This window comes from Hyperolius riggenbachi, chromosome 1, assembly GCF_040937935.1.
Source record: "Hyperolius riggenbachi isolate aHypRig1 chromosome 1, aHypRig1.pri, whole genome shotgun sequence".
NCBI lineage: Eukaryota > Metazoa > Chordata > Amphibia > Anura > Hyperoliidae > Hyperolius > Hyperolius riggenbachi.
The window spans coordinates 435,533,181-435,552,874 of NC_090646.1; the positions used below are offsets into that span (position 1 = coordinate 435,533,181).

Here is a 19,694-nt window from a genome sequence, read left to right on the forward strand (position 1 = left end):
GTTTTCCTCCAACCTGGCCATAAATAAATTTGCATACTGTGGTGACATCCTACTTCCCATAGCAGTGCCCATTGTCTGTAGATATATATCATTCCCAAATAAAAAATAGTTGTGAGTTAGTATATACCTGATAAGTTGTAGTGTGGGCTCTGTTGGTAGATCATTAAGCTGAAGGAAATGTTGGCAAGCTGCAATACCGTCCTCGTGTGGAATGTTGGTATAAAGGGATTCAACATCCATTGTAGCCAAGATAGCACCCTCTGGGATCGGACCCATGGCAGTCAATTTGTTAAGAAGGTCAGTGGTGTCCTGGATGTAGCTGGCTGTATTCCTTACCATGGGTTTAAGAATGTTTTCAACCCAACCAGATATCTTTTCTGTTAGTGTCCCCAAACCAGAGATGATAGGACGACCTGGATTTCCTTCTTTGTGTATTTTTGGCAATATATAGAAGGTGCCTATTTTAGGATTAGCTGGTATTAATGTAAGTATGTTAGATGATTTTGAGGAAAGATCATCAAGCATATTCTTCAATTCCCTTGAGAATTGCAGCGTGGGGATGGTTTCTAGTCTTTTGTAGTAGGTGTTGTTGGAGAGCTGTCTGTTTGCTTCTTGAATATAGCTGGATTTATCCAAAATCACTACAGCACCTCCTTTGTCAGCTGGTTTAATTACGTTGTTGTCATTGCTTTTAAAGCTCAGTATTGCTTATGATAAATGATAAAGTAACAACCCTAGTGATTTAAAAATCACTAGCGATTTGCGATTTTGCGATTCAGCAATCATAATCGCTCTAGTGGAAAATGGAGCCACCATAGAGTCTAAACTATAACAAGTTGGGCCATGGCAAAACCTGCTCTGGAGACAGATCCCCTGTATAGAGATGGCCCGAACCTCCGATTTTCGGTTCGCAAACTGCCCCAGTAGTTAGCTAGGCATAAGTAGGAGTCCCAGTAAAGGTAGGTAGGCATAGGTGGGAGTTCCAGTATAGGTAGGTAGGCATAGGTAGGAGTCCAAGTATAGGTAGGTAGGCATAGGTAGGAGTCCCAGTATAGGTAGGTAGGCAGGCATAGGTAGGTGCCCCAGTAGTTAGCTAGGCATAGGTAGGTGCCCTAGTATAGGTAGGTAGGCATAGGTAGGTGTCCCTGAAAAGGGAAGTAGGTGCCCCAGTAGTTAGGTAGGCATAGGTAGGTGTCCCAGTATAGATAGTTAGGCAGCACCTGGCTGGCACAGTAATAGCAATTACCAAGGTCCAGCTGCAACAGATAGGGCTGTATAATGCAGTGTCAATGGGCAACACAGGAGAACATTAGCTCTCAAAAGAGCTGTTGGGGGGTGCTATTTTAGCAATAACAATCAGCCAGGAGCAAGCTAACAAGCCTACAAGAGCCTAACTAATCTTTACCTATGAGAGTCTGCCAGCAGCTGTCCCTTCACTAATTACTGCAGGTACACGAGTGAGTGTAATAGCCAGCGTTGCCTGCCTTTTATAAGGGGGGGGGGGAGTGGCTCCAGGAGAGAATGTAGCCTAATTGGCTACAATGTGCCTGCTGACTTATGTAGAGGGTCAAAGTTGATCCTAATGGCGCACTATGGGGGTGAACCGAACTTCCGCAAAAGTTCGCCTTCTCTGGCGAACGCGAACCACCGAAAGTTTGCCTGGAACCGTTCACCGGTGAACCGTTTGGGCCATCTCTACCCCTGTGTTGGAGGAGGGGGAGTGTAACAATTTGGACCCCCTGCAGTTGCAGGGACTACTCCCTCTATTGTCACGCCTCTGTATAGTGGACACCATGGTATTGTTTTGGGGTGGGGACTGGGGAACAGGCCAGGGTTCTTACAGAGCGTGTGCGAGTGTGCCTTACCTCCCCGACCTCGGCTTCTCCATTTTCTCACTGCTCTTTCTTGTGATTCCACCTTGTCTCTCGCTCATTACTACTTGGTAATGAATCTATTAATACTTTAAGTTAATTATGTTATGTAAGAAACAAGATTTGAGCTTTCTCAGCGCAACAGAAATTTCAAACCCAACATGAGGGAGCAATATAATTATGGGAACGCAATAATCCACAACAGCAATACAACCAGCTTTGTAAATACATTGTCAGCATAGCAAACTTTGATAGGGATAAGATAGTGAGCTACTCTGAGGGACAGTTCATGGCTTGACATGTTTGATGTACTCTCCGGAGGGCTGTGGAAGATGTGAGCACTATAAAAAAAATAATACAAATAGACAGGAAAACATTTCAGTTTATAAGGCCCGGTTCACATTAGCTATTTTTGTGTAACGTAACAGGAACATATACTGTACAAAAGGAATGGATCCAATGTTAACCTATGGATTAATTCCCATGTGTCCGTTAGAACGGATCTGGTCCACGGATTGAAAAATTGCTGCAGGCCCTAATTTTCCAGACCACTCTGCCCAGTGGAACGAATCCAGACAAAAAAAATGGTGCAGCATTGGGGCAATGGAAAACGGAACATTTCTTCACACTAGTGAAGAAACGGACCGTTCCACGGGGGATGGAGTTATGTGCCGACACAAACTTGAGTGACAGGAGGATGAGGGAGGGTGCAGCAGCCGGGCGGGTGGGTGAGGGAGGGTAAAATACATACCAAATGTTCTGTAGCAGCCGGCGGTAGAGGCTTCCTCCTCTTCCGCTGTGACTACGCAGCGCGTCATGTGACTAGTCACATGTCATGTAGTCACATGATGTGGAAAAGACTGAAGCCTCTACAGCCGGTTGCTACAGAAAATTAGGTATGTATTTTACCCTCCCTCACGCACCCGCCCGGCTGCTGCACCCTCCTTCACCCTCCCGTCACTCAGGTTTGTGTCGGCACATAACCCCATCCCCGTGGAACAGTCCGTTTCTTTACTAGGGTAATACATTAGGTATGTATTTGCCAGCGAAACTGAGTGAAAATCGATCTGGTCAAGCATTGATCAGATCAGTTTTCACTTTCCATTTTGCAGTGTGCACAGAGTCATCCAGATCCAGTGAAGCGGAGACCGGATTCGCTCACCGGATCAGTTTGGCTCAAAACGCTAATGTGAACCAGGCCTAACTAAAGTTATAGAAAATGCACATTGGGCTTGGTGCACAAACCGCCAGTAATATTGCCATGCACAAATTAGCACACAGAAGTCTTACTGGTACTAAAGTTAGCAGAGTATCGCACGTTGTGCAATTAATAGGACACATAGTATACAAGTTCTGTGAGCACTGCTATGATAATGGTCTCAATTCACTAAACTTATCTCCTGTCTTTAATAACTCTTCTAGAGTTGTTACCATGGTGATAAGGAATGTAGTAACATTTTACCTCAGGCAAGCCTAAAGTTAACTCTTCTGTCTTTAAATTAACTCTCCAATCCTTAAAATAACTCCAGAGTTAAAGACAGGCTGTTAATTAGCTGCATGTGAAAATAACTACAGAGGAGGTAAATTAACTACAGAGGAGGTAAATTAACTACAGGAGAGGTAACTTAAGGAATGAAGAGGTAAGATAACTCTCTCACGTGTGGAGGTAAGTTTTCTCTTGCCTTATTATCTCTAGCATGATCTTAGTGAATTGAGGCCATAGTGAATTATGAAACTAGTTAACATGTATAACCATAGTAATGCTCAGATTACCCATGTATTGTGGGGTGGCTATAAATGCTTTACTCTGCTGGCGTTAGTACTGGCAATATTGCCTTGCACATGGCAATATTACTGGTGGTTCATGCATCAGGCCCACTGAAGTATACAAAAAAGGGGGAGTCTGGAAATTTTGGCGCCAGATGAAGCCACTAGTGCAATATTACTGATGCTTACAGAAGAATATTGGTAAGGTTATCAATATTCTAGTATTGCTTTATCTATCCTTCCTCATATTATCCTTGCACCCTGCCCTCACCTACAGCTAACACTATTAGTGCCAATTTGAGGTTCGGCTACATAGTAGCCAAACCCTATGTACCCGATCACTTGCCCCCGATGTTGCTTTCCATATCTCCACTGAAATCTCCACTCTTTCTGCCGCTAAGTGTCCCTTCACTGTTATTGTGGTTGCTTCTGGTACTTTGGCTACATCCAGCCTCTCTGGGGGAGATATTGTGTGGGCTCTTTCAGATGCTTAGTTCTTCTTGCACAACAAAGAGTGTGTTGGAATTACATTATGAATACCTTTTGAGCAGCGTTGAATGTCTATGAACTATTTAATGTTTTATGTAAAACACTACATGATATGTTGGTGCTATATGAATAAAGGGGAAAAAAAGTATTAGACCTTGAAATACTGTATGGCAATGCTAAAAAAAAAAGGAAAAAAAAAAAATTAAATCAAATGCTATTTGACAAGCGGCCAAGTTTGAATCTGAACTGGTATTTTTGAAATGTAACCCAACCATGGATGGCTAGATCTGTTAGAATATTTTATCAGCCACTAATGGCAAGAAGACTTTGATAAACACACTCAGAGAAGTGTACTTGTGTCATCTTAGTAAAGGCTCCAGGCTTTTCCAAAGCAATTTGCACTGAATCTGAGTGACTGATCAATAAATGTCAAGATAAGAAAAGCAATGCAATTGGATCAGCCACGTTGATGATATAAGAAAGACAAGACAGTGCTGACCTCAAAGTAAGGAGCTCAATTGTTATCTTTAGTCCTGTGATAAATAAAACCCTGTAAGTGACAGGAAACCCAAGCATGTCAGCATCCAACGTATCCCTCGACTCCTCTGCTTCTCCTTTATGTCATTATAAATTTCATGATCAGCCCACTTCTGGTTTACTTACCTTTTAGATATGGAAGACATCCCTGCTACCTCTAAGAAATGTGAAAAATAAATAAAACAAAACCAATAACATCAAGTAAATCTTTAGCAGTGCACTATTGTGCTGGAAAGGAACACATGGACCACTACATAGAAAGATGTCAGCTGCCCAGTCAACAGTTATTTATTGTGAAACTTCATTTAATACCATTTATGTACTCAATTACTTTTTCTCTTTTTTTGTCAGCTGTCAGTCTTTCAAGATAATCTATCCTGACAGATCCCAGGAACATCCTCTCAGCTCACAGTGTTGAGAAGACAAGAGTAGTGCTGCTGGGAGCAGCGAAGATATTGTGCAGACCCCTCAAACTTCCAGGCCCCTGGCAGAGTGCTAGAGGATGAGGAAGAAACATCACTCTATCCCCACCGAGGAGGGGAGAAAGGCATTTATAATAAATGTAATCATTATATATTTACATATAGAAAAAAAACATTTCCTTTGTAAGTTCTCTGACTGCCACCTTTTGTAGTGGTGTAGGGAAATGGAGGCTGCCGTCTGTGTTTACTTTTAAAAATAATCCAGTTTTCTGGCTCTCTTGTGTCCTCACTCAGTGCAGTCACACCTGCTACCAGCAGGCATCCATGGAGTCAGAACAACTAATCTGCATACATTTTTGGATCAGGGACTCAGAATTTATTACTGGCAGAGGAGTAGCACAACGAACCAGGTAAGGGTAAGTAACATTTTTTTAAAGGACAAACAGCAGCTGTGACGGAATATTACGGAAAGTCGTGCGCAAAATCACCATCGATTTTCGCATGGTCGTGCACAGTTCCTGTCAGTCCTGGGTAAATGCACAATAGATGTCAATTTCCCTCTCTCTTACTGAGAGCAGCAGCCCTCCCCCACATCCTGTGTCAGGAAAGAATGTCACAAGTGGCTAACTCCCCTGCCGAGAAGCCATTTGGTCACCCAGCTCATGTTCCCCAAGCCAGCTCAAACTGGTTGAAATTCAAAATTCCCTCCCAAACTTATAAGCTTCAGACAAAGAGAACTTTATGTATTAATAATTCAAAATGAGGTTGGCACAGCAAGACAAAAATTACATTTCCAGATACCTAGGAATCAGTTCTATCCTACACAGGAAGCGCACTTTTCTAGCTATCAGGAAATCGGTAGAGAATCCACTTTATCCGGCCTGCGTAGAGCGAATGCGACAGACTAGGCATGTATAGCCTCGTTTAAAACAGAGTCGCATGCTGCTTATGAATATGGTCTCGGATTTGCGATGCACCAATCTTGGGCCGAGTCACACAAATTATTAATAATTGGTACATTCCTAGCTCTGAGTCTGTGGGTGGCAACCTGACTGCCAGGAGGTAACCCTGCCTTAAACACACCTACTTTCCAGGTAGTGACCGCCCCAAAACTCAGGGCAGTAAAAAGTGTTTGCGAGGAACTCCTCCCCAGTTCTTCAATTTCCATCGACCAGGGAAGTCCAGACATGTGCTCAAGAAGAACCGGGCGCATGTTGTGTACAAAGGACTTTTAACCTGAATGCCTACTTTTAAACTGGACTATTTTTCTTCATTCTTCAAATGGACTGCTCAGCTAACTAAGTAAGAATTTTCTGATTTTATTCCCTTTTTATTTTTAAGCTCTGTGTTTATATGTTAATAGGTGTATATAACTGCATGTAATGCATTTTTGTTATTAAACGTTTTAAAAATAATTAGCGGGTATGACCTGTTGCTGAACATACACAATCGTACCTATTCTCCTGAAATCGCTACCCTGTGTTTAATAGAAGTACACACTTATAACCCGTATGCAAGAACCCGGCCCAGATATAACGATCTGACCCAGATTCTTGCATACTGCTAAGGGGTTAATAGAGCGTTCTCGAAGTCCTAGTAAAATTACAGTAGCGGGCTGTGTAACTCGCTTGGTGGCAGATCTTTGAATTGTATGTGTGTGGTGAATCGGTTGGTATCAGATCGCTCCCTTCGCGATTCAGTTCATCAAATTGCGAACTCGGGTTCCCCTTCGTGATGAACAAATGACCGTGTGAGAGGATTTCTGACGCTGATCGACTGACCCACCCGCAGACCGGCCTAGCGGTCTGTGACAGCAGCCACCTCATTTCTCTCCTTCCACAGGTTATCTTTCAGTGGAGTATGAATTGAGGCCTAGCCTGACAATGTGCACTCTTGCATATCGCTACATTTCCCTTAATGGGCTGATCCTGCTGCTGGAAATCATGATCACTAGGTTGGACTTTCCCAGATGATTGCTACTGTACAGGAGGTCCCCAAGCTCTTTTTCCATATAAATGAGTACGCAGCTTGGCTGAGCTTAGTGAGTCAACATGTTTGTTTGTGTAAAGAGCTGTAAAGTGTAACTGTCGGGCAGTGGCATAGCTAGAGACTATGAGGCCCCATAGCAAAATCAGATCTAGGCACTCTTGAGCAATGCCACCTTCCGCTAACCTATGGATATGAGTTGACTGAGAAATTTACATTCCAATGCAATATACACTGTGTATAGTCCATGGGCATTGTGACAAAGTCAGAGGGTGGAGAAACAATGTGAACACATCAAGTACCACCTGGGGCTTAAATGCCTTGCATTGAAGAACATCGATGGCTATAATGGTCTGCTTATTATATTTATAAAGCGCCAACATATTACACAGTGCTGGACATTATATACAATGATACAAGGAGGAAAGACATAAGGTTATACAACATAGAACAAAGTTATACAAGGCAAATTGTACAAAATACATGATCATGCGATATGGACTGGTTAGGTAGACCCAGTACAGGCTGTCATAGGAAAGGAGCACACGACCCTGTGTATTACACTAGGCAAGTGAGAACCCTGCCAGAGGCTTACAATCTAAAGGTCACCTTCTCTGACCTCTCTCCACTTCAGTGTACCAAAAGGACCACAAGGGGTCCCCAAATCTACACTACCTAGGGCCCCATTACATCTTAATCCATCTTTGGTCCGGTTGAACTTGATGGAAGGTACCTCGGTATTTTGATTTTAAGTAATGTGGCTGATTTCCTAGACAATAATTTACAACATCTGCTCCAATTTACTAAAAACAAACTGGCCGCCTGGCAGAACTTACCTCTTTCCCTTGCTGGGTGTATCAATCTAGTCAAGATGAAACTACTTCCCAAGTATTTATATACTTTCAGGAACTGTCCAATATGGATCCATAAACAATTCTTTATACAATTAAATTCTATACTGGTAAGCTTTGTATAATATAATAAAAAACACAGAGAGTCTTAAAACACTGCAAAGACCATGGACAGAAGGTGGACTAGCCTTTCAACATGTATTTAAATATTACCTAGCAAGTCAACTGGTCATAGCCCACTGGTGGCTGAGACAGGATAAATCCAATGCTGCTATGGTGTTGGAGGCGGCTCACCTAGGCTCTTTTGAGGCACTATCCCAGTTATTGTACAGAGGAAGTAAAGCCCCATACCCGTTAACTATCTAAATGGAGGTTGTGATTAAGACCTGGGAAACAGTGCGAATTCTCCTGCCAAAAACAAATTATCTCCACATACCCCTCTCTTGATCAACCCAATACTTGGCGAATTCTACACTATATCAGACTCAATTATACGGATCTCCAAAGGTATTACGAACACTACCCATATAGTACAAGCTGGTTCTCTCGTTACTTTTGGCTACCTTAAAGAAAACCTCCCGTTACCCAACCATTATTTCTTTAGATACCTTCAATTACGACATGCATTCAAAATGCAATTTGGGAATGATCCGGTCTGAATAATGTCCTCTGAAACTCAAAATATTCTGAATAACTAAGGATGATTTGGTCAAAGCTCTATCTGCTATATACCAAGATATCATCTTGGTCACGGAAACACATGTAACTGTATTTAAAAATAAGTGGCTTGATCTCCTTCCAGAACTAGATGACGAGGAATGGGAGGATATGTGGATTAAGCCATTTGTGAATCTTATTGCAACGCGCGATAAATTAATCCAATTTAAGATTATGCATGAAGCCTATTTCACACCAGTTAGGTTGTCAAAGATGGATCCTTCTAAAACCAATGTTTTCTGGAGGTGTAATACCCGCCAGGCTAATTTTGATCATATTTTTTGGCACTGCTCTAAACTGCTTCCAATGTGGCAGCAAGTTTGTGACTTAATTACAAAAATAACCAAAATTAATATCTCTCTGTATACTACTTGGTGTGTACTTGGTCTCACAGAGTGGTTGGCCAGGACCAGAAATCAAAGAGCCCTGATAGGCATGCTCTTATTTTACTACCGGAAAGACTACAATATTGGAAAAAAAACTAGTCAATAGCTCAGTTCACTTGTACAAGGCTGCTTACATAGCTAGAGGGTCTAGTGCAAAGTTTGGGAAGATTTGGAATGAGTGGATCAAATCTAAAGAAACCGTTTAGTATACTTAGCATCCCATAGGTGATCTTTAATTTCCATAGGACATGTATAATATTATGTGCCTAAAAATATTCATCTTTACTGAATGTGCAACAGACTTGTAAACCTAATAAACCTGTAGTTTTACACTACGCTATAACACCGTTTATACTTGCTTTGTTTTACCTGGGGGGGGGGGGGGGGGAGATAGAGGGTGGAGGGCTGGGATTGCTGTATCCAGAGAACATGGGAGGACTTATCTGTCACACACCTGCATGTGTGATTGGCTGAACTGTGTTATGTTTTGTAAACTTTTTCTTTTTGAAAATCAAAACAATTGTTAAAAAAGGAACTTGATGGAAGACTGTCTTTCCAACCAAACTATGCAAGTGTTGGAATTTTCATGAAGGGAGGTGGAATGGGGATGTCCTTAACCACTTAAGTTCCAGCGGTCTCTGCCTCCTTAAGTACCAGAGACCGCTGGTACAGAAACGGTGGAAACCCGAAGGATAACGAATCGCCACATACTGCAACCACTGTCACCACCGCATGTCGGGAACCTGGGCCACCCACTCTGCCATCTCTATGACGGTAGAGTTCCTATGAGCCGGTCAGGAGTCGCTTTCATTGGCTCATGACCCTGCCTATCAATGTAAGCCAATGGGAGTTTCTTGCATTGAAAGACAGGGCCAGGAGCCAATGAAATCGGCTCCTGACCTGCCTACAGGGCTCTGCCATCATAGAGACAGGCAGAGCCAGTGAGCTGCAGTGAGAGATGAGCGGCGAGATCGGCGGGAGCGACAGAAACGGCGGATGCGCGCAGCAGCGGCTAATTGAAATCTATGCCCTGACAGCCAGGTGACCACCAAAGATTTCAATTAGCTTGGTCCTGAAGTAGTTAATGTTGGGTGGGAGTATGGGGAAGTGATGGTTAAAAAAAAAGGAAAAAAAAAAAAAAAAGAAAAGAGGAGCACAAGATGCTAGAAAAACTAGCTCCTATAAAAACATTTAGCACATGTGCACACACACACACACACACATTTAGTAAAAATAAAAACTTTATTATGTGGTAAGGAGTACAAAAATATGATTGCTTATGCTGAAGCGTGAAACAGCAAATGTTATGAGGCCCCTCCTGTACCCTACATGCAGTATGTGAATAATCCCCCTCCCGCCACTTCACACACTGTACATTCCTCCATCACCCTAGGCTGCACCATGCTATATACCCAACCTGTACTTCCCCTAGACCCCCATGGTACTATACACCCTCCACCCCACACATTGGACATTTAATTCCTCTGCTTGCTATTATGGACCCCACTCTCCTACCACCATTTTCTTTACAACCCCCCCCCCCCCCACCCCCCATCCTTTCCACCACCGAATGCCTTTTTCCCAGTGAGAGTCAAAGACTTGTGTCCTTGAAATCACAAAATGGTCTATACTGAGCAGAAGGCAAAATGCAGAATTTCATTATCATCCTGCCCTGTTCTGACTATTAGTACACTGAGATTCTCTTTCCTGGCAGCCAATCACAGAGCAGAGTGATAATGTGGCACTGCACGTCTCCTGGCCTGCAATGACATTACAGGCTGTTCGCTCCCACACCAGTGCTTTTGGTTGAATAAAAAAAAAATTTTAAAAAAAAGGGAAAAAAAAATCCCAATGTTTCATAGAAACATAAAATTATCCAAGTATGCATTCTTGCAAATCAAAAACACCTACTTTCTGCCCTGCTAAAGGAAAAACCACAATAGCAATAACTAGTAAACATTTTCAAATATAGAAGAAAAAAAAAAGTGCTAACTTGCAGTTACACAATATATTAAAATTGTAAATATAATATGTTACATAAAGGAAATAGATTTTTTCTAAGTTTTGAATAATAGGTTTGTAGCCATAACCAAAATAACAATGTAAAGTGACTGCACCAACATAGGTCCTTTGGACTGCACCATTCTGACATCTTCTTGATATTCAGGTGTATCTAGACAAAGTAAATATAAACGTTAGTTTACAGTTCAGCTATAGAAATGCACAGATGCTAGAGGAAGGGGAAGATGTAGCTTTGTACAAAGTATAGGGAAAGCCTATTAGCATATGATACAGATGAGACAGTTGATTGCTGCTGTGTACATAATGCAACCATATTCAGTTGCAAATTACAGATACTTCCTGCTCTGACAGCTAAACAGCAGGACAAAGGGCTGTTTTAGCTTGCCTATTCTCTACAGGAGATTTAGGCATTTTATGTGAGGTAAAGGTGTTAAATGTCTGCAGCAGATTTCTGAAGCTCCCTTTGTAGTCATAAAGGACGTTTGATAAGACAACTAGTGCCCTGTCATTTTCCTGCGATGAAAAGGGCATAAAATGCATGACAGCCGTGATTGCTTCCATATGCTCCCATTTGCTCATATAATCTAGTTTATCTGTCCACCTTAACCCGATTTGCTCGATGACAAGTGGAAGCCAGGACAGCTCCTATCTGACTGACATTTTACTGCTTGCAGGATTCCAGTGCACAGCCAGACTGTCAAGACCAGTGTAATTTTGCGCCACAGTTGTTGATTTATTTATCTTTTTGTTTTGCACTAGAGTCTGTACTGTTGCTCAAGCCAGTATATCCATTTTCTTTTTATTACAGAAGGGAAATATGAAAGTATTGACAATGGTTACTAATAAAATATGTTGATCAATTAATACAGCCTTGTTTTTTTATTTCCCATATGGTCAAGACAAGACAAAAAACATTTATATTGTTCTTTTCTCCTGGCAGACTCAAGTATAGTAGTAGTGAAATGTAGGGGTTGCTTTATCTTTCAGATAGACTGGATTAAGGGCTTGTTCACACTACGGGAGTTGACATTTTTTTTAAGCACTTGCGATTTTCAGAATCGCCCTGAAAGCGCTTGTGCAATGATTCTCTATGAGAAAGTTCACATCTGAGCAGTTTGTTTCCAATCCTCTCTGAAAAGTGGTGCATGGGCCATTTTTGAGGCGATTCCGCCTCAATGGAAGGTATAGGAAAATGCAAAATGCTTGCAAAATCGCTTTGTGCAGCTATTGTGTAAGCGTTTTTAAGAATAAATACATTGTATTTATTCTCTTCCGAATCAAAGAGTTCACTTCCTGACTGACGTCAGGTAGTGAAAAAACACAATTTCTCTGCAAAAGCACTTAAAGAGAAACTCCAACCAAGAATTGAACTTTATCCCAATCAGTAGCTGATACCCCCTTTTACATGAGAAATAGAATGATTTTCACAAACAGACCATCAGGGGGCGCTGTGTGACTAATTTTGTGCTGAAACCCCTCCTACAAGAGGCTCTGAATACCGCGGTACTCCTGGCAAACTGCCACAATGTAACAAGGCTCACACACAGGAAATGGCTGTTTACAGCTGTCTAACAGCTAGAAACAGCTAAATAACCTGCCCACAGTAACAATGTCACCAAGTAATAAATGTCAGAATGTGAATCTGGGAGAGGAAAGATTTTACAATGAGCAAACACTGACTAAATCATTTATACATAATTATTGTAAAAATGAAGCACTTTTTTTATTACATTATTTTCACTGGAGTTCCTCTTTAAAGCACTTAACAAAAAACGTCCAATGTACAGAAATCGAAAAAAAAAAAAAAAAAAAAGTGTCAAAAAAACAGCCAACGCGAATGTGATCGGAGAACAATGTAAACGAGGCCTCAATGCACATTAAAGGGAACCTAAACTGAGGATATGGATTTTTCCTTTTTAAATTTATACCAGTTGCCTGACTCCCCCTGCTGATCCTGTGTCTCTAATATTTTTAGCCACAGCCCCTGAACAAGCATGCAGATCAAGTGCTCTGACTGAAGTCAGACTGGATTAGATACATGCTTGTTTCAGGTATGTGGTTCAGCCACTAGTGCAGCCAGAGAAATCAGCAGGACAGACCAGCAACTGGTATGGTTTCAAAGGAAACATCCATATTCCTCTCAGTTTAGGTTCCCTTTAAGAGGAAATAAAAAATGCTGGAACAGGAGAAACTTATGATTATGCTCAAAAGCTCCCCCCCCCCCCCCCCAATTTCCCATTAAATAGTCCTATCTTGCCACTCAATAATGATCCACTCAGCGTAACTCCAATTTCCTCCTCAAGTTAGTCCATTCTAATCTCCACGAGTCCTCCTTTTTGATAGTGTAAGTTCATCCGAGTTGAAGATCTGGTCAAAAAGGAAATACTTACCTAAGGAGAAGGAAGCCTCTGGATCCTGTAGAGGCTTCCAACTGCCTCCTCTGGTTCCCAGTTGCTGCTCGCTGGCCCCCAAGGGCTCGGAAATCTGTTTGGAGTTGTGCTTCTATTAAAGCAAGAGTGTGGCCATACTGCACCTGCATGAGTACTGCCATGCTTGTGCAGTAAGCCGAAGCTGCTCATGCATGAGGGTCACCGTACTTGTGCTTGAAGAGGAATGTGGAACAGATCTTCTGGAGGGTCCCGGCAAGCAGCAGCAGGAGTGAGGTGGACCCAGGAAGCCTCTATAGCAGTGGACCCAGGAAGCCTCTATAGCAGTGCTGTCCAACTTTGTGGACATGTTCCTGGGAGCCTTGGTCTGGAGATAGTGAAGCAGCAATGTCCTGGCTTTGGTGGGCAAAGAGAAAGCGCATGAAAGGGCATGAAGGCTACCTAACCATGCTGTGGAGGAGGAAGGAAGGGGGGCAAGAAAGATTACTTGATGCTGCTGTGGAGGAAGGGGGAGGGGCATGGAGATTATCTAATGCTGCTATCTGGGGGGGGGGGGGGGGGGGAGATACACATTGGTTAAATGATGCTACTGTCTGGGGTGGGGGAGTGGGGTAAGATTTTGGGACCCAAAGGATAACTGTGGAGGGGGGGCCCCATCCAAAGTTTTGGTGTGGTGGGGGGCAGCGATTCCTGTTTACGTCCCTGTCTAAGCTGCACATATGTGAGTTCCAGACCGCACATGCGCAGTGGTAAGTGGATGAGCACTTCCTTCTGCTGTGCTCGCAAGGTTAGCAACTTGTGCATGCAAATTTCTGAGTCTAATCACCACTGGGTAGAACTTCCAGGAGGATATTTGATGGAGGGATCTAGTTGAATACGATTCAATATCTTCATGCCAGATATTTAGCAGGCGTCCAGCTGTACACACACATAGTCTATATCAGCCGCCACAGCTAAGTTCAATGCAGCATCTAGACATAGCTTAACCCCCCTTCCCCCAGCATTAACCCTCCGAAATGGAGCCTAGCCCTAGCAAATAACGGTTTAACAATAGTCTACCCTAAGCTCTCCAAGTGCTAGCATTTTAGCAATATAGAGCCAAAGTGGTAGCACCAAAGTGAAGGTTGTCTGGGGATTCCCCATTACAGAAAAATGTATGGCTCACTTTACTCTGAAAGTAACATACTTCGGTACGTACATATTATCCCGTTTGCAGAGTCCGGCAGCTTCTTGTAAAAGTTCTATTTGTTGCCCTACCACGATCTAACCATTTTTGGAAAGTTGAAAGCCCTGGCTTTCCTCTGTACCAGGTCCTGAGTCAGTTTAATGCTTCGTTCCCAAGTTAGGGGGTTTGAAAAAGGGGCGATTTCTGCTTTGGCCGCAGAGAACTGTAACGATTGGTGTCAACACGCAGAGAGAATCTGATTATTGGTGATCTGCAAATTCACCAGTAATGCAGATATACACCAGATTATGAATGATCTGCAGAATCACTAATAATCCAGGTATGTCTAACCTCTGGACACCTGAGATATGAGTGTACAGTGTAACAGTAGCACTTTGAGAGAGAACCGCCAGAGGAACTGGAGGTATGAAGAAGAAGGGGATTTCACCTCAGACTGTGGGTGAATCCCTAGGCCAAAGGCTCCCTAGGAGAGGGGCCTAGGCTTGGTTTCAGGAAGCCCTGCTGCTAATATAAACAGGCTTGCCCTAACTAGGTGTGAGGGCCTATTCTCTATGCCCTGGAACCGGGCTAAGGTATAACATAGAAATGACACAGTACCCTAGTCTTGGGTGTGAGGTCCGTAGTCACAACACCCTGGAACTGGTCTAAAGCATAACATAGAACTGACACAGTATCCTAGTCTTGGGTGTGAGGTCCGTAGTCACAACACCCTGGAACTGGTCTAAAGCATAACATAGCATAAGCATGAGAAAGTATTCTAGCTCAGTGTGGATTCCCAGGTCCTTCCTGGTTCAAACACACTGTTGGATCTGACTGAGGTCTGTGTGCTAACACATAAGCATTTTCAACGGCAGACGATGTGAGACTAAGGGACGAGTGGTTATTTAGTGCAGCGCTGCCCAGCGCGCCCAGTCCCTTCCAGCCAATCCGCATACAAACTGGATCAGCCGACCAAGGGAGTCAGCTGATCCCTCTCTGCTTCCCATAAAGCTTCTGTCTCGCCTCGCCGCGCGCATTCCTCAGCCTATGTGCACAGGAAGGCTGCACCAGGTCAGACACATGTCGTCGCCGCGCGTAAACCGCCGGACTGGACGCGGAAACGGCCGCCACGCCGTCAGAGCACGCAGCGGCCATTCCGCAATCCTTTACAAGAACACAGTAGAATGGAGTCTCCGGCCTCGGACAGTATTACACTAAAATAGGAGAACAAAAGTTTGCTTTCCTAAAACAGAAAGAATTTGCGATAATTCAGGTTGGAGTGAGCTTGAGATGTCTCCCAGAGCAACACTGCTGAATATATGCAAATTAACCATTGTATCCTTAGAAGCTTAACACACCTCCAGAACCGCTGGAATGCAATGATGTGTCAGCTTGTTAATTTGTACAGAGCCATAATAATCCAACATGCATACAGACTGTTTTGGATTGTTTGATCCTCATCAGTGCATGGCATGGATTAATTTGGCTCTATGGAGTAGGGCTTGTAAATCCGAGAGGGACAGACTAACCAGCAAGCTCATGGTGACCCAGAACTCATTGGAGTGTGTAAGGGACTACAAACAGTCTGTATGCATGTTGGATTATTATGGCTCTGTACAAATTAAAAAGGTGACACATCATTGCATTCCAGCGGTTCTGGAGGTGTGTTTAGCTTCTAAGGGTACAATGGTTAATTTGCATATATTCAGAAGTGTTGCTCTGGGAGACATCTCAAGCTCACTCCAACCTGAATTATCGCAAATTCTTTCTGTTTTAGGAAAGCAAACTTTTGTTTTTCTTAACATCTTAGTAAGGGGGCTTTTAGGACCATTGTAGTCCCTTACACACTCCAATGAGTTCTGGGTCACCATGAGCTTCTTGGTTAGTCTGTCCCACTCAAATAGAGGAGGGTGCATAGCAGGGCTCAGGGGCGTCTCACCCACCAGGCAAGTATAGGCGGTTGCCTGGGGCGCTATGAGGTGGTGAGGCGCATTCCCCCGCCTCTGCTACCGTGACCATGTTTTTTGGTTTTTTTTATATTATATTACCTCCCGACTCAGTCCCCGGTGCTCGGCACGCTACCATGTGCTCAGCAGTGCCTCCACCTCCACTTCTCTCCAGCCAATAGAGCAATCAATACTGCTCTTCTCTGCCTGGCTCCTTCTTTAAAGCCGTGCCCCTTCTTCTCAGTAGCCACACAGGTAAAGTGTTTACATCGTGTGGCCCAGCCTTTAACTCCGCCCCACTGCCAGGAGGCAGCGGCCAGCCAGCTTATGCCCCCGACAGTCTGACCCCCTACCTGTGTCACTGACTGCACACAGACACTGGAGTGAGACAGCCAGGGGACAGATGCAGTCACAGAGAGAAGAATGTGATGTGTCCGTGTTGGAGCCCCGCCCTCGCACTAGACAGCAACACAGCTCGGGAGAAGGGAAGTTTCTGCTCCAGAGTAGTGATGGGAATTCCGGCTCTTTTCAGAGAATCGGCTCTTCTGAATCGGCTCCCATTAAAGAGCCGGCTCTTACGGCTCTGAATCGGCTCTTCATTAAATATCACTAAACACCACTCAGAATCGGAGTAAAAGCCCCGCCCCCGTTTCCATGACAATTCCAGACTGCTTCTCTGACTGGGGCAATCCCTCCTTCTACTGCTCTGCTCCACCCCATACACTCCTACAAGCTGCAAGAGGAGGACTACATCTCCCAACATGCCTCAGCGCCCTTTATTGCAGAGCAAAGCAGAGCTCTGTGGGGCGGCTGAGGCATCGGCTCTTTCAAAACTGAGAACCAGCTCTTGTCGTTCGCAGCGTTCGCGAACGACCCATCACTACTCCAGAGATAATAAGCTGCATGCACAGGCAGAAGAGAAGGTATTCAGGCAGGCTGCTAAGAACACTTCCTGTCCTGTGTGCAAACTCCCAGTACTGTTATAACTGCTAGAATGTGCCCTGCTCTTTTGATACAAATTTTTTTTTTTGAAAGCTGGTGGTTAGGCTGTAGGCTGGTAAAGCTGTAAACCTGTGCTTTAGTGCTGTGCTGTCTCTCCCTCTCCCCTCTCTGTTCCTCTGCCCCCTCTTCCATCTTATGCTGTCTCTACCCCTCTCTGTTCCTCTGCACTCTCTTCCATCTTATGCTGTCTCTCCCTCTCCCCTCTGTTTCTCTGCACCCTCTTCCATCTTATGCTGTCTATCCCTCCCCCTCTTTGTTCCTCTACCCCCCTCTTACATCTTATGCTGCCTCTCCCTCTCTACTCTTTCCCTCTGCTCGGATTACGTGTATTTTATGGTTAAAACGCTTCCACATTACGATTATTTTCTGACAACGCTGCCCCATTACGATTATTTTCTGGTGAAACGCTGCTGCCCTATGATTAATTTCTGGTGAAATGCTGCTGCAATAAGTGTATTTTCTGGTGAAACACTGCCACATTACGATTATTTTCTGGTGAATAACGATAATTACTATTTTCTGATGAAACACTGCCGCATTATGATTATTTTCTGGTGAAACGATGCTGCATTATGATTATTTTCCTGGTGGGAAGAGGCTTGGGGGGGGAGGGGGCGCCACAGGTTTTCTCGCCTGGAGTGACAAAATGACTAGAGGCACCCTTCTGTAATGAGACCCCAGGGCACTTGACAAGTTTTGAAAACACAGATTCATGCTGTGAAAAGAGGAATACCTCCCGGGTGAGCTGCTGATCATTTATGTCGGGTTCGTCCGGTACTTATGCAATCATGCTTTCCGCAGCCAAGTGCAGGGGACACCCCCTTCTTCAAAACCCTTTAACTTTAGAACTAAAGGTGGGTACACACATCAGATAAAAGTCTTTGGAAAATGAAAGATCACAGACCAATTTTACCCCCTTCCATGTAGTATGAGAGCCACACCTACACAGTCTATTGTATTGAGCTGAACTCCCCATCAGATAAACCTCTTTGCAAGATGCTGCACACAAAGATGCTGTAAACATGCAAAAGATCAGTTCCTGCAAAAGATCCGTTCCTGCAAAATGCATTCATAATCTGTGATACCTGCAGATCTAATACACACTAGAGATAGCCCGAACCTCCGACGTTCGATTCATGCAAACTTTCGCAAACCGCAATAGACTTCAATGGGAAGGTGAACTGTGAAAACTAGAAACATTTATGCTGGCCACAAAAGTGATGGAAAAGATGTTTCAAGGGGTCTAACACCTGGAGGGGGCATGGCGGAGTGGGATAGACACCAAAAGTCCAAGGGAAAGATCCAGATATGACGCAAAGCAGCGTTTTAGGGGCAGAAATCACATTGAATGCTAAATTGAGGCAAGATATGTCTAAGATGACGTGACACCGTTGTACCTGGCATGCAGCATAGGCCCTGGGGAGATGGGGCTGTGTAGCTGGAGAGGAGAGTGCCGCACCAGTAGAGTTGAACTGCCTGCCATTCAGCCAAGGAGGATGACAGCGAAGAGGATGTAGCAGGAGGAGAAGGAAAGGAGGTGGCAGGAGGCCTGCCTGCAAGCCGTGGAGGTGTCACAAGTTGGTCCGCTGCACAGCCACGTACTCCCTGCTTGCCATCGGTCACCAGGTTGACCCAATGGGCTGTGTAAGTAAAGTAGCGGCCCTGACCGTGCTTGGCAGACCAGGAATCTCTTGAGCAATAGGGAAGCCTGGACATTACCTTGCGCATCAGTTATCCTTTCGGTTATAACTGACAGCAACTGATATATTTCAGATCTGACAAAATCTTGTCAGAACTGAAAGGAATCGTTATAAGAAAATGGTGAGCTTCTGAAAAGAACTGACAGCGAGTAAACTATGTAATATTCATTTTCAGGCACGTGTTTATTTGAAATAACTTGACTCGGTTCACTTTAAAGACCAGCATCTTTTACCAGGCATGGTGAAAATATTTATTCAGGGACTTCACGTGAAATGTCATTTCATCCCTAATACGGGCTCATTCACACCAGCGCGCTTCTGTCTGCTTTTTTTTCAGCAGCATGGTATCTACACTGATGTGCTGAAAAAAAGCGGACAGAAGCACACAAAGTGTGAATGAGCCCCAATACTGGTACTGTCAACTGCCAATGCTAGGCATCATAATT

At 43.9% G+C, this 19,694-nt stretch overlaps 1 protein-coding gene across 2 annotated transcripts in view; it reads right to left on the reverse strand.

Annotated features, from left to right (window-relative positions):
* Positions 1 to 10,580: 10,580 nt before the first annotated feature.
* The window catches only part of LOC137553218 (cryptic protein-like), a 34,460-nt gene continuing 25,346 nt past the window's right edge, over positions 10,581 to 19,694 (reverse strand). For both annotated transcript variants that reach the window (XM_068271438.1, XM_068271440.1), the window contains exon 6: positions 10,581 to 11,199. In XM_068271438.1, the coding sequence (XP_068127539.1) occupies positions 11,084 to 11,199 (116 nt within the window). In that variant the 3' untranslated portion in view covers positions 10,581 to 11,083. The remainder of the gene's footprint in view (positions 11,200 to 19,694) is intronic.